The sequence below is a fragment of the Numenius arquata genome, chromosome 18, assembly GCF_964106895.1.
Source record: "Numenius arquata chromosome 18, bNumArq3.hap1.1, whole genome shotgun sequence".
NCBI classification, from domain to species: domain Eukaryota; kingdom Metazoa; phylum Chordata; class Aves; order Charadriiformes; family Scolopacidae; genus Numenius; species Numenius arquata.
In genome coordinates this window covers 8,970,530-8,992,939 of record NC_133593.1, presented here as the reverse complement: position 1 = coordinate 8,992,939, position 22,410 = coordinate 8,970,530, and the positions used below count along the sequence as shown (strand labels likewise).

General features: G+C 44.8%; 1 protein-coding gene across 1 annotated transcript in view; it reads right to left on the bottom strand.

Moving 5' to 3' along the window:
* The window catches only part of VPS53 (VPS53 subunit of GARP complex), a 68,032-nt gene that overhangs the window by 10,375 nt on the left and 35,247 nt on the right, over positions 1-22,410 (bottom strand). The window contains exons 13-18 of the mRNA XM_074160922.1: positions 21,816-21,910; positions 16,572-16,814; positions 14,964-15,111; positions 13,934-14,016; positions 10,283-10,361; positions 4,942-5,090 (exon numbers count right to left, since the gene is read on the bottom strand). Of these exons, the coding sequence (XP_074017023.1) occupies positions 4,942-5,090; positions 10,283-10,361; positions 13,934-14,016; positions 14,964-15,111; positions 16,572-16,814; positions 21,816-21,910 (797 nt within the window). The remainder of the gene's footprint in view (positions 1-4,941; positions 5,091-10,282; positions 10,362-13,933; positions 14,017-14,963; positions 15,112-16,571; positions 16,815-21,815; positions 21,911-22,410) is intronic.

Sequence of the window (22,410 nt, the reverse complement as noted above, 5' to 3'; positions counted from 1 at the left end):
TTACTGCATACTAGTAATTCCATAATATGCATATTACACACTGAACTTGAGGTCCAGCCAAGGCTGGAGGTCTGCTGGGCCCTGGACATTCACAGAGAAAGGCACTCTTCCAGAAAGCTTCTGGCCAACACAATCAAGAAAAAGTTTTGTGAAAAGGAAAACACCATTACCCTGTTTTACTAACATGGACTTCAGACTCAGAAAGATGACTAAGGTACATTTACTCAACCGGGGAGAATCTGGAAAGGATGGAAGCCCAATATTCGTCACCTTAGACAATGTACACCAGAGCATCAGCTTTGCTTTCAGTTTTTTGCTTCTTGATTTTAGGCTTTGCAGTAGTTTCATTCTTCTGTAGAGAAGGAGATGCTCCCTTCAAGCAGAAGTGCTGGCTGAGCACCTGCATCACAAGCTCCTGCCCCTCCAACCCTACCAAGCTGCAGCACCAGGACAACCCAGGAGCTGGGCACAAGGAGAGGAGCCAGCGTGAGCAACTCAAACGCCGTCTCACAAGGACCACACCACTCAGATACTCTTGTCTTCCTTTTGCTGCCTCATTCTTAATGCACTCTGCTTCTTTCACACGGCTGCCTTTGGCTGAATGCCTACAAAGCTCACGTTTCCAGGACCTTGTCCATGACCTGGTGGCAGGTCTTTGATTTTAATGGCTCTGTCCTAAATTCATATAAGTCAGCCTGTTTTCTGTCCTTTAGAATGCGATGCCGTTTATGGTGATGATCTAAATTCAGCGTGGTTTCCCCCTTGCATCTGTCAAGCTATTTGTTTCCTTCCCACGGAGCAAGGAGCATGGACAGCATCTTGTTTGTCCTGCCACCTGTTTTTCAAGCCAGGACATTTATTTTTCGCCCTTTCTCATGGAAGAATGACAAAAGCGTAACTCACGTACAGAGCATGCCAAGCTGCTGAGCAAATTGAAAGAAATGGTTCAAGGAAGAGTCTTTCCAAGCAAAGGCTCCTTCCCTTCCCCTTCCCTCAGACACAGCCACGACCTCTCTCACTGAATCATCTTTTCCTGGAGAGGTGTCAAGGAGAACAATTTCAAACTACTCTTGAGAACCAGCTACTGGGCTGCCCCAAACAGCTTTGAATTTGGCCACCAGAGAAACAACCTTGGCAACAAAATATAAATAAGAGGAGGAAAACAAGCCCTGTCTCCTCTCACATGAAAGCATTACAGCAGAAATGTAACTTATCTGTTTTAAGAAGTCCATTTTTCAGGTGTGTGACTAATTCCCGGAGGGCAATTAAGAGAGCACCAAGCACAGCTGGAGCTTAGGTGATCCTATAAAACGATCAATCGGTAGCAGCTCTGGATGCAGCAGCTCGCTACAAGCGGCAGAGTGCAAGAGATTAATTGTACCTTTGATCTTGCACGTAGGTCCAACTCTCCCTCCCTCTGTAAGGTCAGGCGTGGAGCTAATGCTCATGCTGCGTATGAGAAACAGGGCGAGCCATTCTTTCTGCAGGGTGGCAGACCAGCAGCCAAAGGACCCCCTCCCCTCTTCTTTTTTAATCTTCTTTTCCATATAACCACATGGTCTCCCATAGGCAGCATTCTGTCTTGCATGAAACAATTCCCAGGCCCCTTAAGATGGCCACCCACAATCAATGCAGAAGGGTAAAGCGACCTTCCATCCCCACATGCCTGTTATTTCACGCTGCCTTATTGGAAACAGCTTCTCAACTCCAGCAGGACAGACAAGACAAACTGTAAGATCCAAGGGCTGCTCTGGTATTTTTTTTTTCTTTTTTTTTTTCTTTTTTTTTTTTTTTTTTTTTTAATTTTTTTATTTGGACTAGCAGAGACCATCAAGAGCAGTTGCAGTGAACTGAAAAATTCACTTGAGTCTCTCGCCTCAGCTGGACTCGACGCTTGGCTCCCTGAGCATACAGCAGGCAATCCTGATGTGAATAATACGTGCGTATTCCAACGGTAATGCTCTGCACGAGGTTTTGTACTCTAAATGCCTTTACTCCCTGCACATCCACAGAGCTAGAGTGGATGCCAGAATTCATTTACAGTTTCGGCTATAAAACTGAATCCAGCAAACCCTCCATAGAAGCAGACAAATCCCCAGTGCAATAATAAAGCAGTGCAAGACAGATTAGGAACCTAAAGCACAGAAACCACAGCATCTGAGAGGCTCCCATCCAACGGGAGTGGTTCTGCCAAAGCCTGTGCTTTCCCAGTCCCCTGCACTGATGATGCATCAAACACAACGCCTTGCTAAGCAAAGCAGACATAGATACAACCACAGTCTGTCTGTCTGATGGGAGATGAGCTACTACAGGACATCACTCAGAGCATCCTGGTGTCACTTGAGTCACCGCAGCTGAGAAGGGTTTTGCTTTACGCCACCCTCCGAGGCAGCGAGCGGCCCTTGCAAGGCTCACCCAGGCTTAGCTGAGCCCACTGCTTCGAAACCTCCAGCAGCCTCCTCATCGCCATCTTGTTCCACCCAACTCCTCTCACTAAAAGCACGATGCAAAGGCCAGAGCAACTGGGAGGATCCTGTGCAGTTACCCACCACGCTTGGCTGTTGGTGATGGACGAGGCCTCTCCTAGGGGGAGAGCTGTTTGTTTTTCCTGTCTCTTGGTTCTAATCCCTTCCTCATTGAGGTCAGGTCACAGACTTCCCAAACACATCCCAGCGTAGCAGCCATGGCTTCACCACTCTGGTTTTTGATTTCAAAGGATAAGGACCGAGGTGCAGTGAGAACAGAGCCCCTCACCCAGCTTGCGAGTGCCTCCTGGAAAGCCGAACGCTTCTCACTATTTCAGGAGAGTGAGGGTTGCACATTGGTCAAAACAAAGCAGAAATGACAAATTAGGTTAGAGGATTGATGCAATTTCTGATGGCCATTTTTCTTCTTCTAGACTTGGCACAGATCCCTCAGTTTTAAATTTAGTGACTTTAGATGCCTCCTCCCCTGTGGTCCTGTAACTCAACACTAGCGCTTTATACAATCCATTAGAGCTGAGAAGTGGCCGGCAGTTCAAAAAGATACTCACTATTAACATACAGGAAGGCATTAACATACGGGAAGCACAATGCCTGTTAAAAGGATTTTCAGTGTGTGGAGCACACAAAAGGCCAGGTATTTATATTGGGCAGACCAGCATATTCCATAAGAATTCAGAGCTCCAAAAATATAAATGTTTGTATGCATTAAAATGTCACAAGCATTTTGAGTCGATCAGTGCACCGTTACCACCGGGCTCTCTCCTAAAAACCAAGTTGTATAGAAGGACTCTACATGTGATCTGATCTGGCAAAAACAATCTTCGGGAACCAAATTTTCCCTTCTACACTTGTTCCACAGCACAGTGAATGCAGGACCGTGTCTTAATGTTAACGGGCTGTAGATCAGAGCTGTGGTTGTATTAAAAAGCTTTTGAAGAGGAGCGGCAGTTTTGCAGGTCTCTGTGCTCTTCTCTGGAACAAGCTGTGATGAAGGCACTCAGCTTAGATGTGAACTTGTCTCAAATGTGAGAACTGGGTATTTTATCCTGAGTTTACTTGGTATGTGCTTAGCAATAAGGTTAAAAGGGAGGCAACTAAGCTGAGGTATTAAGAGTGTGCCGTGAGCAGCTGAGTAAATGGGGTTTTTTATTTATCACCATGTTAGTGATATAAAATTCCAGCGTAACCACATAGAAGGCTTAAGTGCAATAAATTTTCACTGAGACAGCATTTCAAACAGTGATTACGGGCAACGTCATAATATGATTTATCAGTAACTGCTCCTTAATGCAAACTAATGAGTACCCTGAGATAGAAAGGGGGGACGAAACTCTCAGGCCGGCCTCCCTGCTGTGAAAGCTAACGGTTCCCAGGAGAGCCTGCTGCATCCTTCCCTGCTGAAGCTCCAGTCTCAAACCCACACAGTAACTGCCAGGCCATACCGTTTATTTCAGGATGATTAGCTTATTACAGATGAATGAAACGTTAAGGTATTTTAGAGTGACACATGATAGGCACGGTACTGCTCCCGAGTCCACTAGCGTAGTCACATGCAACACCAAAAGCAGCAGCTACAATTGGCAGAGTCCTCCCAAGGGTTTTTCTTGGGCCACTGGCATGCAAAGCTCAGCTGGCCACAGGCAAGCAGGGAAGAGTGCAAAGCGTCTTCTCAAAGAACTGAATTTTTGTTTCAGACACACAGCTTCAAAGTTTGGATCTCCAGGAGATGTTGGAGAGCTGTACCCTCAACCCCGAATCCAGAGGCAAAGGGGCATTTCTGTCTCATCTTCCAGTTCTTTCACGCTGCTCAACTTTAAGTGACTTGCCAGGAAGATACTCATAATATCCCCCAAAATCAGAATGTATATTTCCTCTCCTTACTGAACTACTTTCGCCCAGAAAAGCAGCTTTTAGACTGTGAAGGTAGAATATACTCATCACACCCCCCCTCCTTACAGTGCTAGAGCTATTACAAAAGTTATTTTGAGGCGATGTACCAAATCTCTCAGTATCTGGAAGCATCGCAGCCTCTTATCACTGGAAGGAAAGTAGTTTCCCATAGCAAGAGTCGTGCTTCCATTCAGACGTTCAAAGCCTTTTAAAGATGTCCAATCCAAAACCTTCTGTACTTGGCAGACAGGAGACCATGATCATCACGATATTTTATGGGCTGGTTTAGGCACATAAGGAGGAACCAATCAATACAACTATCTGAGAAAATCTGCCTCAGCAGCAAACTTGAGACAAGAAATTGAAGTATCTTTTAACCTTGCCAGCAGCTGCTGGTGTTTGCCACGCTACCCCACCTCCCTCTGTGGTCTCCTTAGACGGAGAGGGTCTTCACCCCGACACTAACAGCCACCGATGCTGCACGCTGGGAAGAAAACAGATTATCATGTACAGACTAGTGAGAATCAGAGACCCCGATAAACTCTGTGCCATGTTGGTAACTTACTTTGCAAATTTTATACAGAACTGAGTGAAATACTTTCTCGTGGAGGCCAGGTTGTCGCGGATGATGGGGACGTTCTGTTTAATGTGGAGAATGACTGAGGTGACATAAGGACTCTGGTCACCAACGTGTTCCACGTTCTGCCACTGCATCTGCACGAAGGGGAAAAAACAACCAAAGAGACTGTTTAATTCATTAAGATTCAAGCAATAGGTAAGGAAAACTGTACAAACTTCCTGCCAAAAGATCTCTAAGGAATCATCAAGAGACTGCCTCTGCAATTTGCCACCAAGGTCAAGTTCTTCGTCACTATATTGACTGAGCAAAAAACCTTCCACAACAAGATACAAAGAAAACCCAGAACAGCCCTTTTTGCACCAAAGAGATTGTGACCAGTAACCTACACAAACGGGGACCGCTAGGATTAAAGAGGCTTTTGGAGCACGCCAGATTGCCTTCATATTTAACAGTTTCCAGTTTGCCGGGATGAAGTGCCCATATAAATCCTGATTATAGGCATTTGAGAAAATATCTGCAAGCTTGCAAAGTCTGGATTCCTGTATGGCAGCCAAGACTTTAATACTGGTGAGGCTGATGACAGATAGATGGAAGAGGTAGAAATAGTCTTAAAGTCCAAAGAGCTCTACACCAGCGGAGCTCACACTGAAAACACTTCTGGTGTACAAAGCTAGGATGCCAACTTCAGCTCATCCCAAATACACATTAGAAAAAAAAAAACAACAAAAAACAAAACAAGAAGAGTTACTCAACCTCCCATTTTGTTTTCATTTGCCATTAGCAGAAATGCAACGGAACAGCCCCCTGCAAGCCAGATGTGCGACTCCCTTGACTTTCTCTGAGCCTTATTTGCAGTACACGGGGAGTACACAGAGTAATTCATGTGGAAAAAAAAAAAAAAAAGGTAATTTTGGCCTGACCAAACACCCGTGTATAAAACAAAGTCTCACTGAGGAACACAAGCACCCAGAAAACTTCTCTTCACTCTGCTACTGTCCAGAGACTACGCAGTCTGCAATGTGCTCCAACTAACTGTTGGGACATGCAGGTCCTCATGCTGGAGATGAAACAGGAGGAAAATGGGTATGAAATCAGGATAGGAAACTCGGCTTTTTCTTTTGAGGGTGTGTTTGTCCTCAAACTTGCTCTCTCAAGTTCTGGATTTTGCATGTAAAGTTTTTTATTCCTGGTTTTAATTTAATTACAGCTACTTCATCCCCTGCAGCCCAACCAAAATTCCAACCAAACATCATGCAGCCTAACTGACTAAATGGGCAAGAGAAGTCAAATTCTTTGCAAAACCACAGTGTCTGAGAGTCTACGCGTGTCCTACCAAAGTTGTCCTTATTTAAACCAACCAAACAAAACCCCGACCCGCTCATCTCACATCACCCCGGTAGCTACAAGGGAAATTTGTCTCATCACCTGCTCCACAGGTTTTCATTCCATCCTGCCTCCATTTGGAAGATTGCTTAAGAGACAACCACTTTTTCTGCTCTTCATGGGACTTGTCATATCTGAAGAAAACTCTTGGTGCCTGTCTCCCTGATGGACTCGCACATTCCCAGTGCTGGTCCTCTTCGACAGACAGCGATCCCCAACCACCAGACCATCCCCACACAGCGGGAACGGCCAGAAAGTGGGAAGGGACTGCTGAGTTGAATTATTACAACAACAATAAAACAGTAGCTTTTTCATTTTGCTGGTCTTCATTCCAACAGCAATACTTTACAACCAAACTTTTAAAGCATGAACAGTAAAAATAGCCCTTTGTGTGTGTATGTGGGTGTGTTTCACCCGAAAAAAAAAAAAAAAAACAGTAGCTGCAATGAAAGACATAGTACACATACTGAAAAGTCATCAAAAGAAATATGAGCCCAACTCTTCTGGTAAAGCTTTGTTCCTGTCATTTCAAATTTATTCCTCTTTTTCCCTCGTCCTATGTTTTTCTTGGGATATCCACATAGTTTACATACACAAGCTGAAAATGAGCCCAAAGAACAGGAGCAGCGAGGCCTCATGCTCGCCGGCCAGACGGAGAAGCCCAGCGCAGGGGGCGACCAGCAGCAGCCAAAAGGCACCTGCACGCCCTGAGGACACAGGGCAACGGGCACAAACTGCAACACAGGAAATTCCGTCTCAACATGAGGAAAATCTTCTTTACTGTGAGGATGACGGAGCACTGGAACAGGCTGCCCGAGAAGTTGTGGAGTCTCCTTCTCTGGAGATATTCAACCCCCCCCCGGGATGTGTTCCTGTCCAACCTGCTCTGGGTGACCCTACTTTGGCAAGGGGTTGGACTAGATGATCTCTGAAGGTCCCTTCCAACCCCCACCATTCTGTGATGTGGCCGCCTGTGTAGGTGCAACCTGGCTTTGAAGACCTGGTGCTACTTTCAGAGTTGGTTATCCCAACAAAAAAACACAGGAACATCAAGATTTGAGGGTGTTTTCTTAAAAAGGGGAGGAGAAGAGAGAAACCCTGAGCATAACTGGGGTGGTCTGGCACATAACACGAGTTGCACTACCTTCTGGGCATAGTGGGTGCTCAAGAGTGGTCCTGGGTCTGCCCAGCTGTGCGTCCCCATGTGCCCACATACATGTCCCTGTGTCCCCAGAGAGCCGGGAGTGGGGTGGCAGGGCCAAACCAGGAACCACCAGGTGTCCCCCCTCCATGTCCAGCACTGACATGGGTCTCTGGCAAAAGGGGTTGCTTCGTGATTTAACGGAGGGTGAATCGGTCTCCAAGTCTCCCCGTGCTCAGTAGCACCCCGTATCGTTACAGGCTCCAGACCGGGCACAGGGAGACTCCTTAAGTCCTGGGCCAGCACCTTCTCCCTTGACCTTGCGTGGCTCCTGCAGGAAGAGGTGGGAAGGAAAGGAAAGGCGGTGGGTCCTGCAGGCAGCAGATGTTGCTGCCTCTGAAACTGCCTCCACCGTTTTCTGTCAGGGGTTTCGGTTCACGCCATTGGCTGCTGCACCTTGTGTGACGGCTAAAACGCACTCACGCTGACTTTTAATTAGCGGCTGGCAGCTCTGATTGCTCTGCTCTTGGGGCTTTCGTTGTATGTATTGGAGAAATTATTAGAGCTCCGTGTTTAAGCGCTTGCTGTTGTCCACTCAGTTGTATGGAAGCAGGAAATTGCAGCTGTGCCAAAAGGTTTTAGCAAAATGTAAAAAACCAGCAAGCGATCGACATGAGTCACTAAAATGTCCCCCAGCCCCACTTACAAGCACAGTTTTACATATAAATCGATGCTTAATTCAGCAAGTAAATCAAACCTTACCCAGAGCAATCCATAAACTTAATTGGGGCAAAAATATCCCATGTAGATTAGCAGTTCCCTCATCCCAACAATTAAAAATGAAGCACAACAGGCAATTTAAGCGCCTGCTACAGATCAGTACAACCCATTCACAGTGCTTTGCTATCCAGAACATAACAGGAGTTAACGGCAAATTCCTCTCCCATCCCACGTCCCAGCTCCCCGTCCCACAGCCGTGTTTAATCATTCTACACCTGCTGTAAAGTTTGAGTAAAGATTATCACCTACACATTTTGTAATATGGGGCCTTTCCGTCATTTACCATTTCTTCCAGAACACACAAGGTAAAGAATCGGGGAAACCGAGCACCATTCCCAGCTGAAAGCAATATTCACAATGTAGTTTTCTGTGTTAAATCTCTTGAAGTGGCCTGCAGCCAAAGTGGATTTAGGGTTTAAGTATTTCTTAATTTACCTCTATAGTTACTGAATATTTTTGCAAGGGGGGGAAAAAAAAATAAAAATCAGACTCCAACAAAGGACTGGGAATGTTGAATCTTGGAGACACCAGAGTGAAGTAAATGAAAAGAAACTAAACAAAGGAAGAGTCCTAATGGAGTAGGGGTCTTGAGGCAGACGTGCCTTCCCAGTGCAGGAAAACTGGGAAAGATCAGGCACAGAGTCTTTATTCCTTTAATAAAGACTGAAATTTCACATGTCCAAATACTAACTTTGCATTTAAATAATTATATGCATTTCTTATTCAACTGTCAGAGTAATAACCCAGCCCCGAAGGAAAGGGAGGAGGAGGGTGATGGAAAAAAAATCTCTTTCACCAAACCCAGGTCTAGTAAAAATCACATAAAAGCGACTCTGTCTGATGCAAATAGTGGCATGTGTGCACAAGTGACAAGTATTTATTTAGCTAATTTCATAACACTTAACTTGTTTATATATCATCAGTCCCATCACATGTGCTGCATTTTACCAGTGTTCCAAAGACAAAAATAAATGGCCTACCAGCTGCTGCTTTCTCAAGGTTGTGGTTTACTTGGGTATAAACAGCCAGAGCTAAGCAATTCAAATACTACTACGCTGCGTACCTTCAGGAGATCTAAGGAACTGACACGGCACACACACAACACCTGAAGTGCCGAGCCTTCCTAACGGTGTTATTTTAACTGGGGGGAAAAAAAAGAAATCCTCTGTTCATTTGGAACATGTACAAGCTCTATTACCAACTGCATTCCACTTCAAATATTAGCTGGGGGTGGCGGGGCTAGTTACAGCTGGAACACATCATAAAGCAGAGAGCTATTAAAATTCATGGCAGCGAGACAGTGTGTTGATCCTACAAAAATGGAGCTCTATGTTTAATATTTCTAATTAAAAAAAAATAGTTCAATCCACTTTTGTTGTCTTCACCTCTGTCTAAAGCAGTCTGGGTTTTCACAATACTTTGGCAAGAAAACACAGCTCTGCATTTCAAACGTATAAAAGCCGGCAGTGTAACTGCAACAAAATCCTGAAGCACTAATCACATGGGCCTCTCTAGGAATGGCTCCATATGTCCTTGAGAGGATCACAGAAGCAATAGGGCTCAATCTCCATTCCCTATTAGCCTTTGAGTACCTCCACTTAACGGCCACAAACAAGCAGGCTGGTAAAACTTGTCAAAGATCACAGAGAGGATAGCACATGAGAAGGCATATTTGAAATTTCATGCTAATAAAAGTTTTCCCAATTTTAAAGGCTCTCACAGGCATTAGGAGGGGAAAGAGAAAGCCTTAGATACTTACAGAAAGTCTTTTATTATCCATGTGTTTTAATCACGCTGCAAAAGAATGAAAGCTCTAATCTGAATGATGGGAGTTTTTGGAGTTAAGGCTATATTTATAACTACAGCAATTGCTGCTCTAAGAAGCAAGAAGAAATCAATATACGGCTAAGTCTCAAGGCAGCATAAAAGAATATATCAATAGTCAAATCAAGCCGTCAAAGCAAAGAAGAACTCCACGAGGGTCTTAAGGCTACTTCTTTCCGAAACAAGTCCATCCCCTACCTTGCTCATCGCAGTCAGGGCAGGGTCACAGGCTGCATCCAGGTCCTGCACTAACAGCTGAATGCTGTTGGAAATCACACTGCAAAAAAAAAAACCAAACCAAACCAAAACAAAAAAAAAAACAAGCATGAGTTTTAGAACAGTCCTCAGCAGCACAGCGCCGGAACCGGCTTATCTGACTGTGAAAGGTGACAGGAGGGTTATGCTGTGAACACACACAGATAGAACCTGTACTGAAAAGAAGCCGGGCAGTTCTGTATGCTGTTCATCGGGGAGCTACACAATGGGCTTTAGCGCAGAGAGGACATTTTTATAGTTGACCTTTCACTGTTTTGACACATAGAAGGGGCTGGAGATCAAAGGTGTCTAATGGGGGAACCCCCCACCCGCCAGGAAGAGGAGAAACCCCCGAGTACTGAGCTCAGACTGGGTTTGGCTTCAAATTTAATCCAGTCTGCCTAAAACTAACATTTAATCATCTCTCCACTTATTCACAGTCAATATTCTACTACTCACAGAAACCTGAAAAGAGAGTTTTAAAAAAGCACATCTGTATGAGTTCTGACCGTGCCTCCCACTTGAGAAGATCAAGGCAGATGTCTTATTTACACTATGTCTAGGATTGCCGCCATCCATTGTTTGAGCTTCTCAGAGACATACACCAGACTAAAGGACTCATTAGTCAAACACATTTCCCTCCCTCCTTTTTTTTTTTTTTAAACAGCATGATATTGCCTAGAGACGTATTTGGTGCCACCATATTATGATGTACGTAAAGGTGCAACTGATCCTAAAACAACAGCCGGGAAACACTGCCTGCAGCGACTCGGACCACCCTCGAGGGCACAGAACCCAGCGCTTGTGTTACAGACAACTTCTGCTAGAAGTAGTAAGGGATTGTTTCATTAAGTAAGTGCCGTTTTTTAAAACCGGTGTAAACGTCAAATCTGCCAGAGATGCCTGTTTACAACTTCAGGATTATATGTGTAAGAACTGGATTTTACTTTTGCTCTTTCTCACGATGGTAGCACAGATGGGAATCACAGATCTGTAAGAAATCTGACCAACGTTTCCTCAAACCACCTTTTCTCCCCCTTGTTTTCTTTGTGAAGCTCTGGACACTACTCAGAGTACTGAGTTCTGGGTACTACTACTACTTTTTAAGTCTCCACCTCCCCATCGAGATACGCTATCACCCTCTCTTAATTCTGCTGCTGGGATCTGGGCGCTGTTCTGCACCGCAACCCACAGAGGTTGTCCCATTCCCTTTCCTAGAGCTCCACCACATAAAGACTGGAACAGGAGGCCAAGTAAAAGACTGTTCCTTCAGAGCAATTAATTTGTTTGTAAAGACAACCTCATCCAAAATTAGTTGGAAAAATTAGCATGGGAGACGAAGTGACTACTGGCTTCAGGTTACATGATCTGAAACTTGCATTGGGATAAAAAAAGCCTGTGACCATTTCTGCTGGTGTCTCTGCTTGGGCACTATGGGATTTACTCCCCTGGGGGATGCCACCGGCTCAAGCGATGCCAAGGGAGACTGAAATAACTGTCTCCTGGGCACGGCTGACTCCTGCAGGCACCTGCTGGCACTGACTCGCAGGGAAGAGTTGTGGTTTAGCACCAAAATGAAACGCAACCCTCTAGGTGGAAGGTGAGTGACTGCATCACTTGTCCCCACACAACAGGGGTGTCGGGAGCTGCGTCACCGAGGACAGGCTCTTGCCTAAAAACCGCAAGATTGCAAATAGGGAGAGAAACCTATTTGTCTATATTTCAAAACAATCACACCTGCTGCGGAGGAGTAACGGTGCAGGAAGGACCGTGCTGCAAACGCAAAGCATCGCGACATGCCAAGAGGGTTTGGATCCTGGTTCTGCAAGAAGCCACTTCAAACCTTTGCCCCAGGCAGCACGTAACGGTACTCCAGTGACAGTTAATGAATCCCCACACAATCCCTGATGGATGCACAGAAGCTGACAGGCAGGGAAGCTGAGGCCATAAATGAGCCGTATGGTTCTAACACAGCCTGGAAAGCTCAATGCTTCAAGAGGTCTTTGACCACTGCCCACAGTCTCACAACTGACCAATAGGGTAGGGGGTGGGAATCACGGATTTCTGGATTTGCACATTAATTTTCCTTCTGTTGAGCTTCAAGAAGAGCTCATTATCTTTCCCATATTTCCCAAAGAAAATGCTTAGCCACCCCAGGGGTAAAACCCTGCAAGTCAATCGCTTTATACACATTTGGGGTGGTTCTGCACTCTCCTTTCTGCAAAGGAAGAAACACTTTCCAGGGTGTGTAAGCAGCAACGTTTTATCACTTTCTTTATGACCATGCCTAACAAGACATCAAATCCCAGAAGAAACAACGTGTTTGATGTTGAAGGAGCAAACGCCAGAGAGAGGTTTATAGCTATGACTTACACTGACAGAAGACTGGACAAAGCTCTATACTGGAACAGATTGAAAGTCAATTAAAAAGCCTTTGTTACAAGATATATCAGGGCTGTCAGTTTAACTTCAAAGCTGTCCAAAACAGCAAACGCGAACTATACGTTTAAACAATTTCCAAAACACATCATATTGGCTGCCTACGACCAACCACCTCGCGAGGCAGTGACTCAAGGTACCTGGCTCCTCGCCGGACAGGTCACCAGAAAACATAAAACTCACCCTCAACTTGTCCACGTTAAGAAAATCCCACCATATGGCATATTTTATTTCTACTCCCCAGCTACCTTGTTTGCTTTGGCTTAGTGGACACAGCAATCCTAGCTTTCGGTCAGGGATTCACTCTTAAAAAGGTCTGAGAAATATCGAAAGGGAAGGGAGTCTCTGCAGCCTGGAACAGAGCCCGAGACCACGTGAAATACCTGGATGGAGATTCAGTGGGATCCTGCCCACTGGAGCAAGGGAGGAGGAATCACAGGAAGGAAGTCTTCTGAAAACATCTCACTGCTATCTGGGCTGAACCTTAGTTTTAGGGAGAAGGAGAGCTGGTGATAGGGATTATATTTCCCAGCTTTGCCAAGGTTTTCTTTTGCCTGATGTGAGGCAAAACAATTATTTTTTTGCTTTGATTTCCTTCTCAAAAAAATTTCAATCTGTTTGTCAGTGGTGGAAAGGATGTTAGAGGGGAGTATTTTTAGCATCGTTACGTGAAAAGTTATTTTAATGAATGATAATCTTCTCTCAAGTATAATATAAGATTGGATCAGTCTTTTATGTCATCTGAAACGGGGTTTGATCATACTGACAAGGCTGCTGATTAACAGTGGGAAGTTAAAGCAGGAAGGAATGTACTGAAATAGCTTCCTTTCTTGAAATGTAACAGCCACCTCACAGAGCTGCCAAGATGCAAATGATGTTTCAAATGGAAACTCACTATTTCCTTTCCCCTTTCCAGTGCTCTTGTTCCTTTGGCTGGAACGACGGGGAATAACTACATCTGAAGTCTGTGCTATTGCTGCTCTTGGGCTAGCCAAAGGATGACCATTCCTTCACCAGGGAAATGCCTATGCCTGGGCTGCGTATCTGGGTGGGTCCTACGGCACTGGGATCTTGGGCTTGCATTACTCCAGCACCATCTGGCTGACAAACTCGGATGTTTGATATATTCTGGGAGGGTGCATCTGCTGAACATACATGCTGAAAGTGTCCATCTCTCCCGTCAGGTTGATTCTCTCCACCAGACTTGCATCCACTTTTTCTTTGAGTTTCTCTTCCAGCTGTTAGGAAACAAAAGAAGCAACAGAAAGATCAGATTTCTTACTGGAAATGACCATTCTTGAAAACTTATGTCCTGGAAAAGCCAGCTGCTTAAAATCTAATCTGTGCTCAGACTATATCCAAAATTCAGCCAGTGAGCAACGGAAATCTCTCCTTGTTGGACACCCTAGAAATATTGCCAGGATGGCCTATGGTGGCACTGTGTCCTCAAAGAAATAACCTCCGAGGTCATTTATGCAACTCTAGTGTGACGTGCTAATGGACGAGCTTAACACCGTGGCACCTGTCCTGCGAATAAAGATGTTTTCCAACACCCCGTCTGTGCCCAAACTGCAGAGGAGGATTGCCAGTTCTAGTGGTGGAGAGGCTTTTGGTTTGTTATCGCCAAACATCACAGCTCATCTACTAACCAAAGGCATTTTGAAAGCACCTGAATGTAAGGAGCACTGTGGCTGCAAAGCCTATCAGCAGAAATACCTTCTCTCCTCACTCCACCTTGCCCCAGTATTGCATGCAAGTGTTTTCCCAAACCTACTCTGAATTACTGTTTTTTTCTTGTTTTTATAAAAGGGAGATCATGAACCATGAGAAAAGTCTTTTTTTTTAATAAAAAATTGGTTCCCAATCCAAAACAAATTATGTAACAAGTATAAAAGGAGAGCATCCAAAACTGATGCCGCAAAGCAGGATTACAAGCAAATTACTCTTCTCAGGTGGAAACAGTAAAATCAATACTTTTTTTCTTTGAAATATAGATTTAATAATGCAGAGCTCAATAATCAATGGGCTGCTATGTGAAGCAGACACTACTATGGATATTTTAGTATTTCTGACTCCTCCAGTCTCCACAGCAGCCTGCCCCTCAGAGGGAGCAGCTCAGCATCTGGTGACAGAAGAGGGGGTGCTGCTGGGGGCCAGCTCAGAGGCGCCGCGGAGGAAAGCTCACCTGCTGGGTGGTGGCCAGGCAATACTCCGCAGTGCTGAGGATGCTGCAAATGAGGCAGAGTTCTTCTAAAGTAAACTTAGCCACTTCAGAGCCTTCCTTTTCTTTCAGCAAACTAGTGATGGTGAGCCCACCGCTGCTGCTAGTTGTCCTGGGAAAAAAAAACAACATGAAGACAAAGCCTGTAAGGCTTAGCGTACAGACACACATACCGCAAAATCACTACTAGATTTCAATGCCATAAAAAGCCCTTATGACCACAAAGTCCAATGCCCTGTGCATCACAGGTCAGTGCCATCCTGTATCAAACCCACAACTGCTATTTTAGTTAAGGAAGATCTTTCAGAAAGACAAACAGAACTCGATATGAAGTCTTCAGGCAAAGGACGGTTCACCCATTCACAGCGTGGTAGATTAGGATGCAAGTGGAATATGGCTTGCCCCAGCCAACTTCACCTTCACTGCCAGTTACTCAAAATCTAATTAAAGATTACAGAAAAAATCTCAGTAAACATCAGGCAGCTTGTCATATTTATCTTCTCAGTACTAAACAGATGTCAACGTGCATTTGAGACTTTGGTAACCTGCTTTAAAAACCGATGATATCAACACAGTAAATTATAGAAGATGTGGCTCCTTTCCACCCTCTTCCAATGATTAACGACTGTGTATCAACAAAGAAAGACTCAGAACAGTTTAGAGTCAGGAAATTCCCTACCTCTCAACTCTTTATAATCCAAATCCATTAAAAAATAGGACAGTGATATTTATCTTGGACAGCAAAAATGGAGCACACAAAAAAAAATGTGTATAAAGAATGCAACTGAGGTCTGATGGAGAATGCACATTAAATTTATCTTTCCACTTGTCTGGATGTAACCCTCTCCCCTTCCATCTGTAAAAGATTTTACTGGTTTCAGAAATTCATTCTGCTGCTCCCGGGTTTACAAGGGAAACAAACTGAAGATGGCAGATAGCATACAGAATTATCTGCAGTTAAGGTTGGGGATATCTCAAGGAGCTCCTTTAGCCTGTACACTTACCCGCATCGGTGCAAATCCGTAACAATTTCCTTTCTTTTCACTGGATTTACATCTCTATATTTTATTCATACATATATAAAATGTCGCAGAGCTGAGGGAGTTACAGGTAAGCACTTCAGCATCACACAAATAAACTACCTTGATTATAAATTACTCTATGTATACTGTTAAGCTAAGGCAGCTGAGAATCACAGTATGACCTTGTTACCCAAGTGGCAGGGCAAGTGCAACACAAAGCCAGACCTCTCTGAAGAGGCTTGGGCTGGCATTTCAAAAGGAACTTCAAGAAACTCTGAATCTGACTGCTAATCAAAGCCAAATATGAAGCTACCCTCCAGGGGCCCTTAAAACAAAAACAGTGCTGTGACTGTCCATTTGGCCTCTTGCCGTTTCTCAGTGCAACAAACCAAATTTTTGAGAAAATCCTGAAGTAAATACAGTCACGTTGCTGCTACGTGGTTTCTTTGACAATGAAACATAAGCGTTCACAGGTATGTATTTATCAATTATCTTTACAAAGCATCTGCTCCTCAGTGGAATGTGTCACCAGACGGGAAGAGAAACTCACTTGGGCAGGTTTCCAGACAGAATTTTCCAGGCATATTCCCGGAGGTACTTCTGGAATATGGTGGTCAGGGCTATCATGGGCTCCCCCGTGCTGAGCTGGGAGCACTGGACCATGCACTTCTTGTAGTACACAAAGAGGTCGGCGCAGCTGGGCAGGACGGCTCCTCCTTCATCCACGTTGGGCTTGGGGGGACCCTGAGCCTTGAAATCGGCCACAAACCTGTCAATCAGTTCCCCGAGATTTCTGATAGGGGGGAACAATACAAAGATATTTTAGTATGTTGGGGGAGGAATCGGAGGGAAGAGAGAGAATAACACTTAAAACCAGATGCCCCATCTTGTGACACCAGCACACACATTCAGATTTTAGCAGTCGGTTATTCCAGCCCTCCCTTATCTCCGCCCTCACAGCACAAAGCTCATACAATAACGAGGACTGGGCCGATGAGTAACGACCTTTTGTACTCAAGAGTTTTAGTGGCAGCTTCAATCTGTTCTCCAGTCACATATAAAAGCTCGCAAGTCTGCCAGGACGGGGTTCAGCACATTTGATGCAAGTGCATAAAGCTTATGCTCAAGTTTCATTCCTGGCACCGGCAAAAGGAACCGTCGGGCTTCCCATATCAGCGGCCTCCGGAGCAGACCTCAGGGAATATGGCTTTTAAAGGGATGTGCTCAGAATGGTGTGCCATTTGCCATTTCTCGGTCCCATTTGGATACCACCTGGTTTTGCACAACTTCACACATCCTTTAAAGAAGAAGTTTTATTTAGCATGAGAGCAAAGTGCACTTCCTACCTAAACTCCTTCTAAAAGCACAAAAAGCCCTCCTATTGTCCCAAGTGATTCATTATAATCTGGTCCTTACTCAAATATTTTGGTTTTTAGGCAACAGCAAACCTGACTCCACCGTTTCATCATGACAAAAAGGCTTTTTAGCGTGGCAGAGGGCCAGAACCATCAGTATAGGACCAAAGAAGTCTTCCGATCTTGGGGAGTTCCTCCGGCCCAACTCCTCCAGAAGGAGCACATCCGTGTCAGGAACAGACACCAGGAACACCGGAGCTCAGCTAATTGCAGTAACCTCTGCCAGATTAACTCAATTACTGCAATAAACCTCCTCCCCCAGACACACAAATGCACGCACCCTTCCACAGCGAAGTTTGGCTTTTGAGGAATATATAGACATTTTGGATCACAGTGTGGCACTCTGCTGACCAAAAGGGGTTAAGAAGTTCCCGCATTTTATATTCCCGTTTCCACTACGGTCTTGGCCCCACGTTGCCCAGCTCTCCCCTTCCCACAGCACAGCCTTCACTGCTGAGGCTCTAACGGCTGCGATGTGCCATGGTCCAGGGCACCCAAGTAGAAAACCAAATCCTCACAAGGAAAATGGGAAAAGGAGGAACCTGAAATGTAACTCCCACAAGAAATTGAACTATCATTTAAAAAAAAAAAAAAAAAAAGGCATTACTTTAATATATTATCATCATTTTTCAGCAACAGACTTATTTGACGGAATTGCAACACTGTCCACAGAGATGAAAACCTCTTATTTTTTTTTAAGAGGTCCACGTTAAAATGTTCTCCGAATCTCCTGCCAGCTCTCAGGGCATCCAGCAAACCAGCAGAGTTCACGCAAAGAGACTGCATTAGGGTCTCCCGGATGGGTACGGCCTCACCGCCAGCACTGCAGCTGCAACTCTTTACTACATTCTCACTTTCCTCTGCCAGTGAAAGGGGGAAAAGCCCGACAACGATGAAAACTTTTCCCCAGTTTCTGCCCTTTCTTTCTTTTCACGTTGTGAAAGAGAAAAACCCACTCCGTTTCCAGTTTACCAAAGAATTCAACACGCTGCACGAGTAGAAAAGGTGACCTGGCTCTTCCCCGATGAACTTACAGATTGCTACCCCAAAACGGATGAGCTCCTACTGTGGATGATCACTGGGCCAAACTAATCTACAGAAATGTGCTTGCAATATCAGGGCTTTAAATCACGAAGCGATGCTCTTTGGCTTAAGCCAGGCTCATAGGCTATTGCAAAGACAAGTAGCCCCTTTTTTCATCCTTATTGCTTGCTGCTTTGAGTACTTTACATAGCTCTGATTCCACGTACACGTACAGTTCCTCGGCTTTGTTACAAGAACTGTAAAAATATCAGGCTGCTCAACTGATGTGATAAATCTCTGCACTGGCACGAGCAATTGAACGCTGAACCAAAGCATTGATTGTATTCGACCACAGCGAAGCAAAATGTGCCTCCCCCCCCCAGCTGTAGGGGAACCAAACAGATGCTGCTGCAGGAGGGCTCACACGTGCTACGAGCTGCGGCATTCCTTCAGGTTCTCAAGCTAAGCGGACATGGCTTGCTCCTTGTCAAAAGCCCCGCTAAATTAAACAGCTGCATTTCCACCTCTGCATCTGCGCTTTGCTCCATCCGGGCAACAAAGTGGAGCCTTCTGAGCATCCACCAGCCACTTCGCTGGGTTTTTCTTTTCGTTCTCTCAGTCTCAAGACGCAGCGAGGAATGTCAATGGCTTTTGTTTCTTTATGCTTACTCCACATGTTCTCCTCTTATCCGAGGAAAAGTGAAATGTAGCTACATTTTCCCGATCCCCCAAGGTCTTGTCAACTGGGATGCACGAGCAAACGCAGCTGTCCAAAGGAGCTGGGAGAGCAGCGCTAAAGCTTCACGCTCATTCTGATCCCAACCTGGACAAACCACCCGTCAAAGGCAGGCTACGAGGACTGCTCTTATTTCAGCACAGGATTGGTACGAGCAAAACATCAGGATATTGTGCGCTAAGGGAACTAATATATTATTAATGCACACCTCGGTTGATGTCAATCAAACTTTCTGCATGAGTCTCAGTTGGCCCCGGTATAATAGAAGGCTTCAACCTCTGTGTGGTACGAGGAGAGCACAAAGAATTTGGCAGAAAAAACTACTGGGAGATGAAACATGAAGAAGGCAGGAGAGCTACAGAAAATGAACATTTTCTCTATGTAGACTCTGCAAAAAAGCTCAAAGCAAATTCTCTGGTAGCACAAATGTGGTATTTCCTAACAGTAGCATATTTATTGGGAGCAAGAACTCTCCAAATCTAACCAAGAGAAAAAATGAAATTAGCAGAGAATTTTACTTTGGTTCTTAAATCCTTTCATTCCTATGTTCCTCTTCCTTTTTTCTTTCACTCAACCTCTTCAGTGATTTTTCTGCATCTCTGGCAATCACGAGAGGAGCCAGGCAGCTGCCCGGCAGCATGAGAGAAGAGCGGGGGGCTCGGTAAGTCAGTCTGTTCAGCGACGTGAACAGTTGGTATCTGTTGGGTGCTGGGGAAGGAAAATGGCACTGAGACACCTGGACCACTTGTAGAATAGTTTCCACAGATTGGAGATTTTTGGCTGCAAACACCACAAAGTGCCAGTTTTCCGAACAATCTGGACGCGCACGTGCATTTTAGCACACTTAACCACGGCTCTGCAGACTCTCAGCACCACAGCCCTGACAGAGCCCTTCCTTTACTCCATCAGAACGGCTTCGCTCACACGCGTCCGCTCCTGTGGCTCCGACAGACCACAAAGAAGAGCTAAAGACACACGTCCCAAAGGGGCAGAAATGAAATCTGCTTTGCTGTTAAGAAACCTGATATTTACACTGCAGCTAAGGGTGGAGAGCAGCATCTTTAAAGTCTTTTTTTTGGGTGTCTCCTCTTAAATTGCTACAGATTTTGGCACTGTATTCCTTTAAATGGGTATGGAAACAATTTTTCAGGAGAAGAGGTCCAGGCTGCTTTCTGCCATAGACTTAAGACAAGAACGAAGAACTGTCACACCACTCTTACTATTCAGAGCTCAAACATACAATTAATTATCTAAGCAACTCCTCATTTTCAGACATCAGCAACAGATTCCTCAAAAGTTCAATCGAAGGGGGAAGAAGGGAGAAAAATCATAAAGGAAAGCAGTTTTTGGCAGACAGGGGCAGCATGGGGAATACTGTGGCAGTTTTCCTTTGAACTCCTTGTAGCCTGTGGCTATAAAGCTAATACAAAACATCTCAGGATTGTAAAGGAAAAGGAGAGAAAAAAAAAAAGCAACTGAAAGGGGTAGGAGCACAGTGGGGTAGAATTACCAAAACGGGGATTAAAATGGCCCCCAGTGAGAAGGGAAGAAATATTCAAACAAGTCAGTGCTCAGTTTGCTGAGGGCAGGGGGTGGAAATATCCGCTTCCCTTTGTTATACTGCAGAGCGGAACCTAAACCCAGCACGACAGACCATTGTGCAAGGTTTCACTGTTTCTTTTTTAAGCGTAAAAGGTTGATGGGACACGGGAAACCTTTTTCAAGATGGCTATCTCAGAGTTTGGGCAAAATGAGGACACCACGACCCTTGAGTTAGGCACTCTCTCATGTGTAAGTCCTTGAAAGGCAGAAGGGCACAGACAGATGAGTTACACGAGGCAGGCGCCCCTTCTCCTTTCCAGCCGCTAACCTGCACTAAAAGACTGTACTGAGCTTCTCCAACTATCTCCTCTCCCAGTTGGCACTGCAGTTGTTGCAGAGATGTTACTTAACTCCTGGTGAGAATCAAGGTGCACAAGAAAGTGTGGCGAGAGCTCTAAAAACTTCTGAGAGCTCTAAGCTGAAAGCTCCTTACATTCAAGTTATTTTGCTGCAAGTCAAAGAGGAAGACAAAGAAGGGTTCCAGGGATTAAAGCCCTTAAAGTCCCAATCTGTGAGCAATGATAACGTTATCTTACAGCCAGCTCATCTACAGCAGCTTTCATCTACGGATCTCAAATAACTTATTTCTATAAAGCAAATCTTGAAATTCCTCTGCCACGAAGCCACATGAGTATTTTACAGAAAAAGCAAACCTACTATTTGTGGAAGATGTGAGATGAAAGAAAGGCGTACGTCTGCAGCGGGAATTGCAGAGGCAACAGAAGCAATTTCTGAAACACTAAGCCTCTTCCACAGAAAGGCAGCGGGCATCGTTCCTGCGAGCCTTTGCAATTACAGATGAAACCAACACCCACAGCCCTCTGAACGCTCATTTTTGCCCAAGCAAAGGTGCTACTCATTCTAACTTTCTCGAACCACGAACATGGCTCCTTATAAAATCAGAAAGCAGACTTTCAAGAAATTAATTTTCTGCAGCTTGAGTACAGAATCTGGAACAACCCAACTGTAACACACATTCAAAAGCAAACAAACCCAAAAGAGCAGGCTGGTTACTCACTTGTCCTGGGACTCGATATACACATAAAGGTGAGGCTCAAAGCACTTGGAAACAATACCATGAAAAGGATTGTCGGGGGCCTTTGGCTTCTTCGGCTGTAAGAAAACATTTAGAGTGTTGGTTTCAAACCTGCCCTGTAAGACCTAGAAGAAACAGGAACGCAACAGCAGAGAGGGATCTAAGTCTTTAGAAATATTACAACGCACCAATTTACTGTCAAATAATCAAAGGCATGAAATCAACAGTATATACGGCGTCAGCGTGTCCAAGTCTTCCTTTGCTCGTGCACAGCTGTTCGTATTCCAAGGAATTATCTTTTCACTTGTAAAATATTCTTATCCTTAAAGAGAAAACTGCTGCATGCTAACGGATTTCAGTAGAAGCATCTTAATGCAGTTTGTAAATAAAACCTTGCAGCACCCTCCGAACGCTAACAAGGCTCCACTAGTCACCTCTGAAATGAAATGCAGCAATTATTTGGAAGCAACGTTTTAAAATCCCTACATTTTAGAACATTAAGGTTAATAACTCAAAGTTACAGACCTCATCTGGATGAATTTTATTTAGATATACAGACCGTAATTACCGGAGGAGC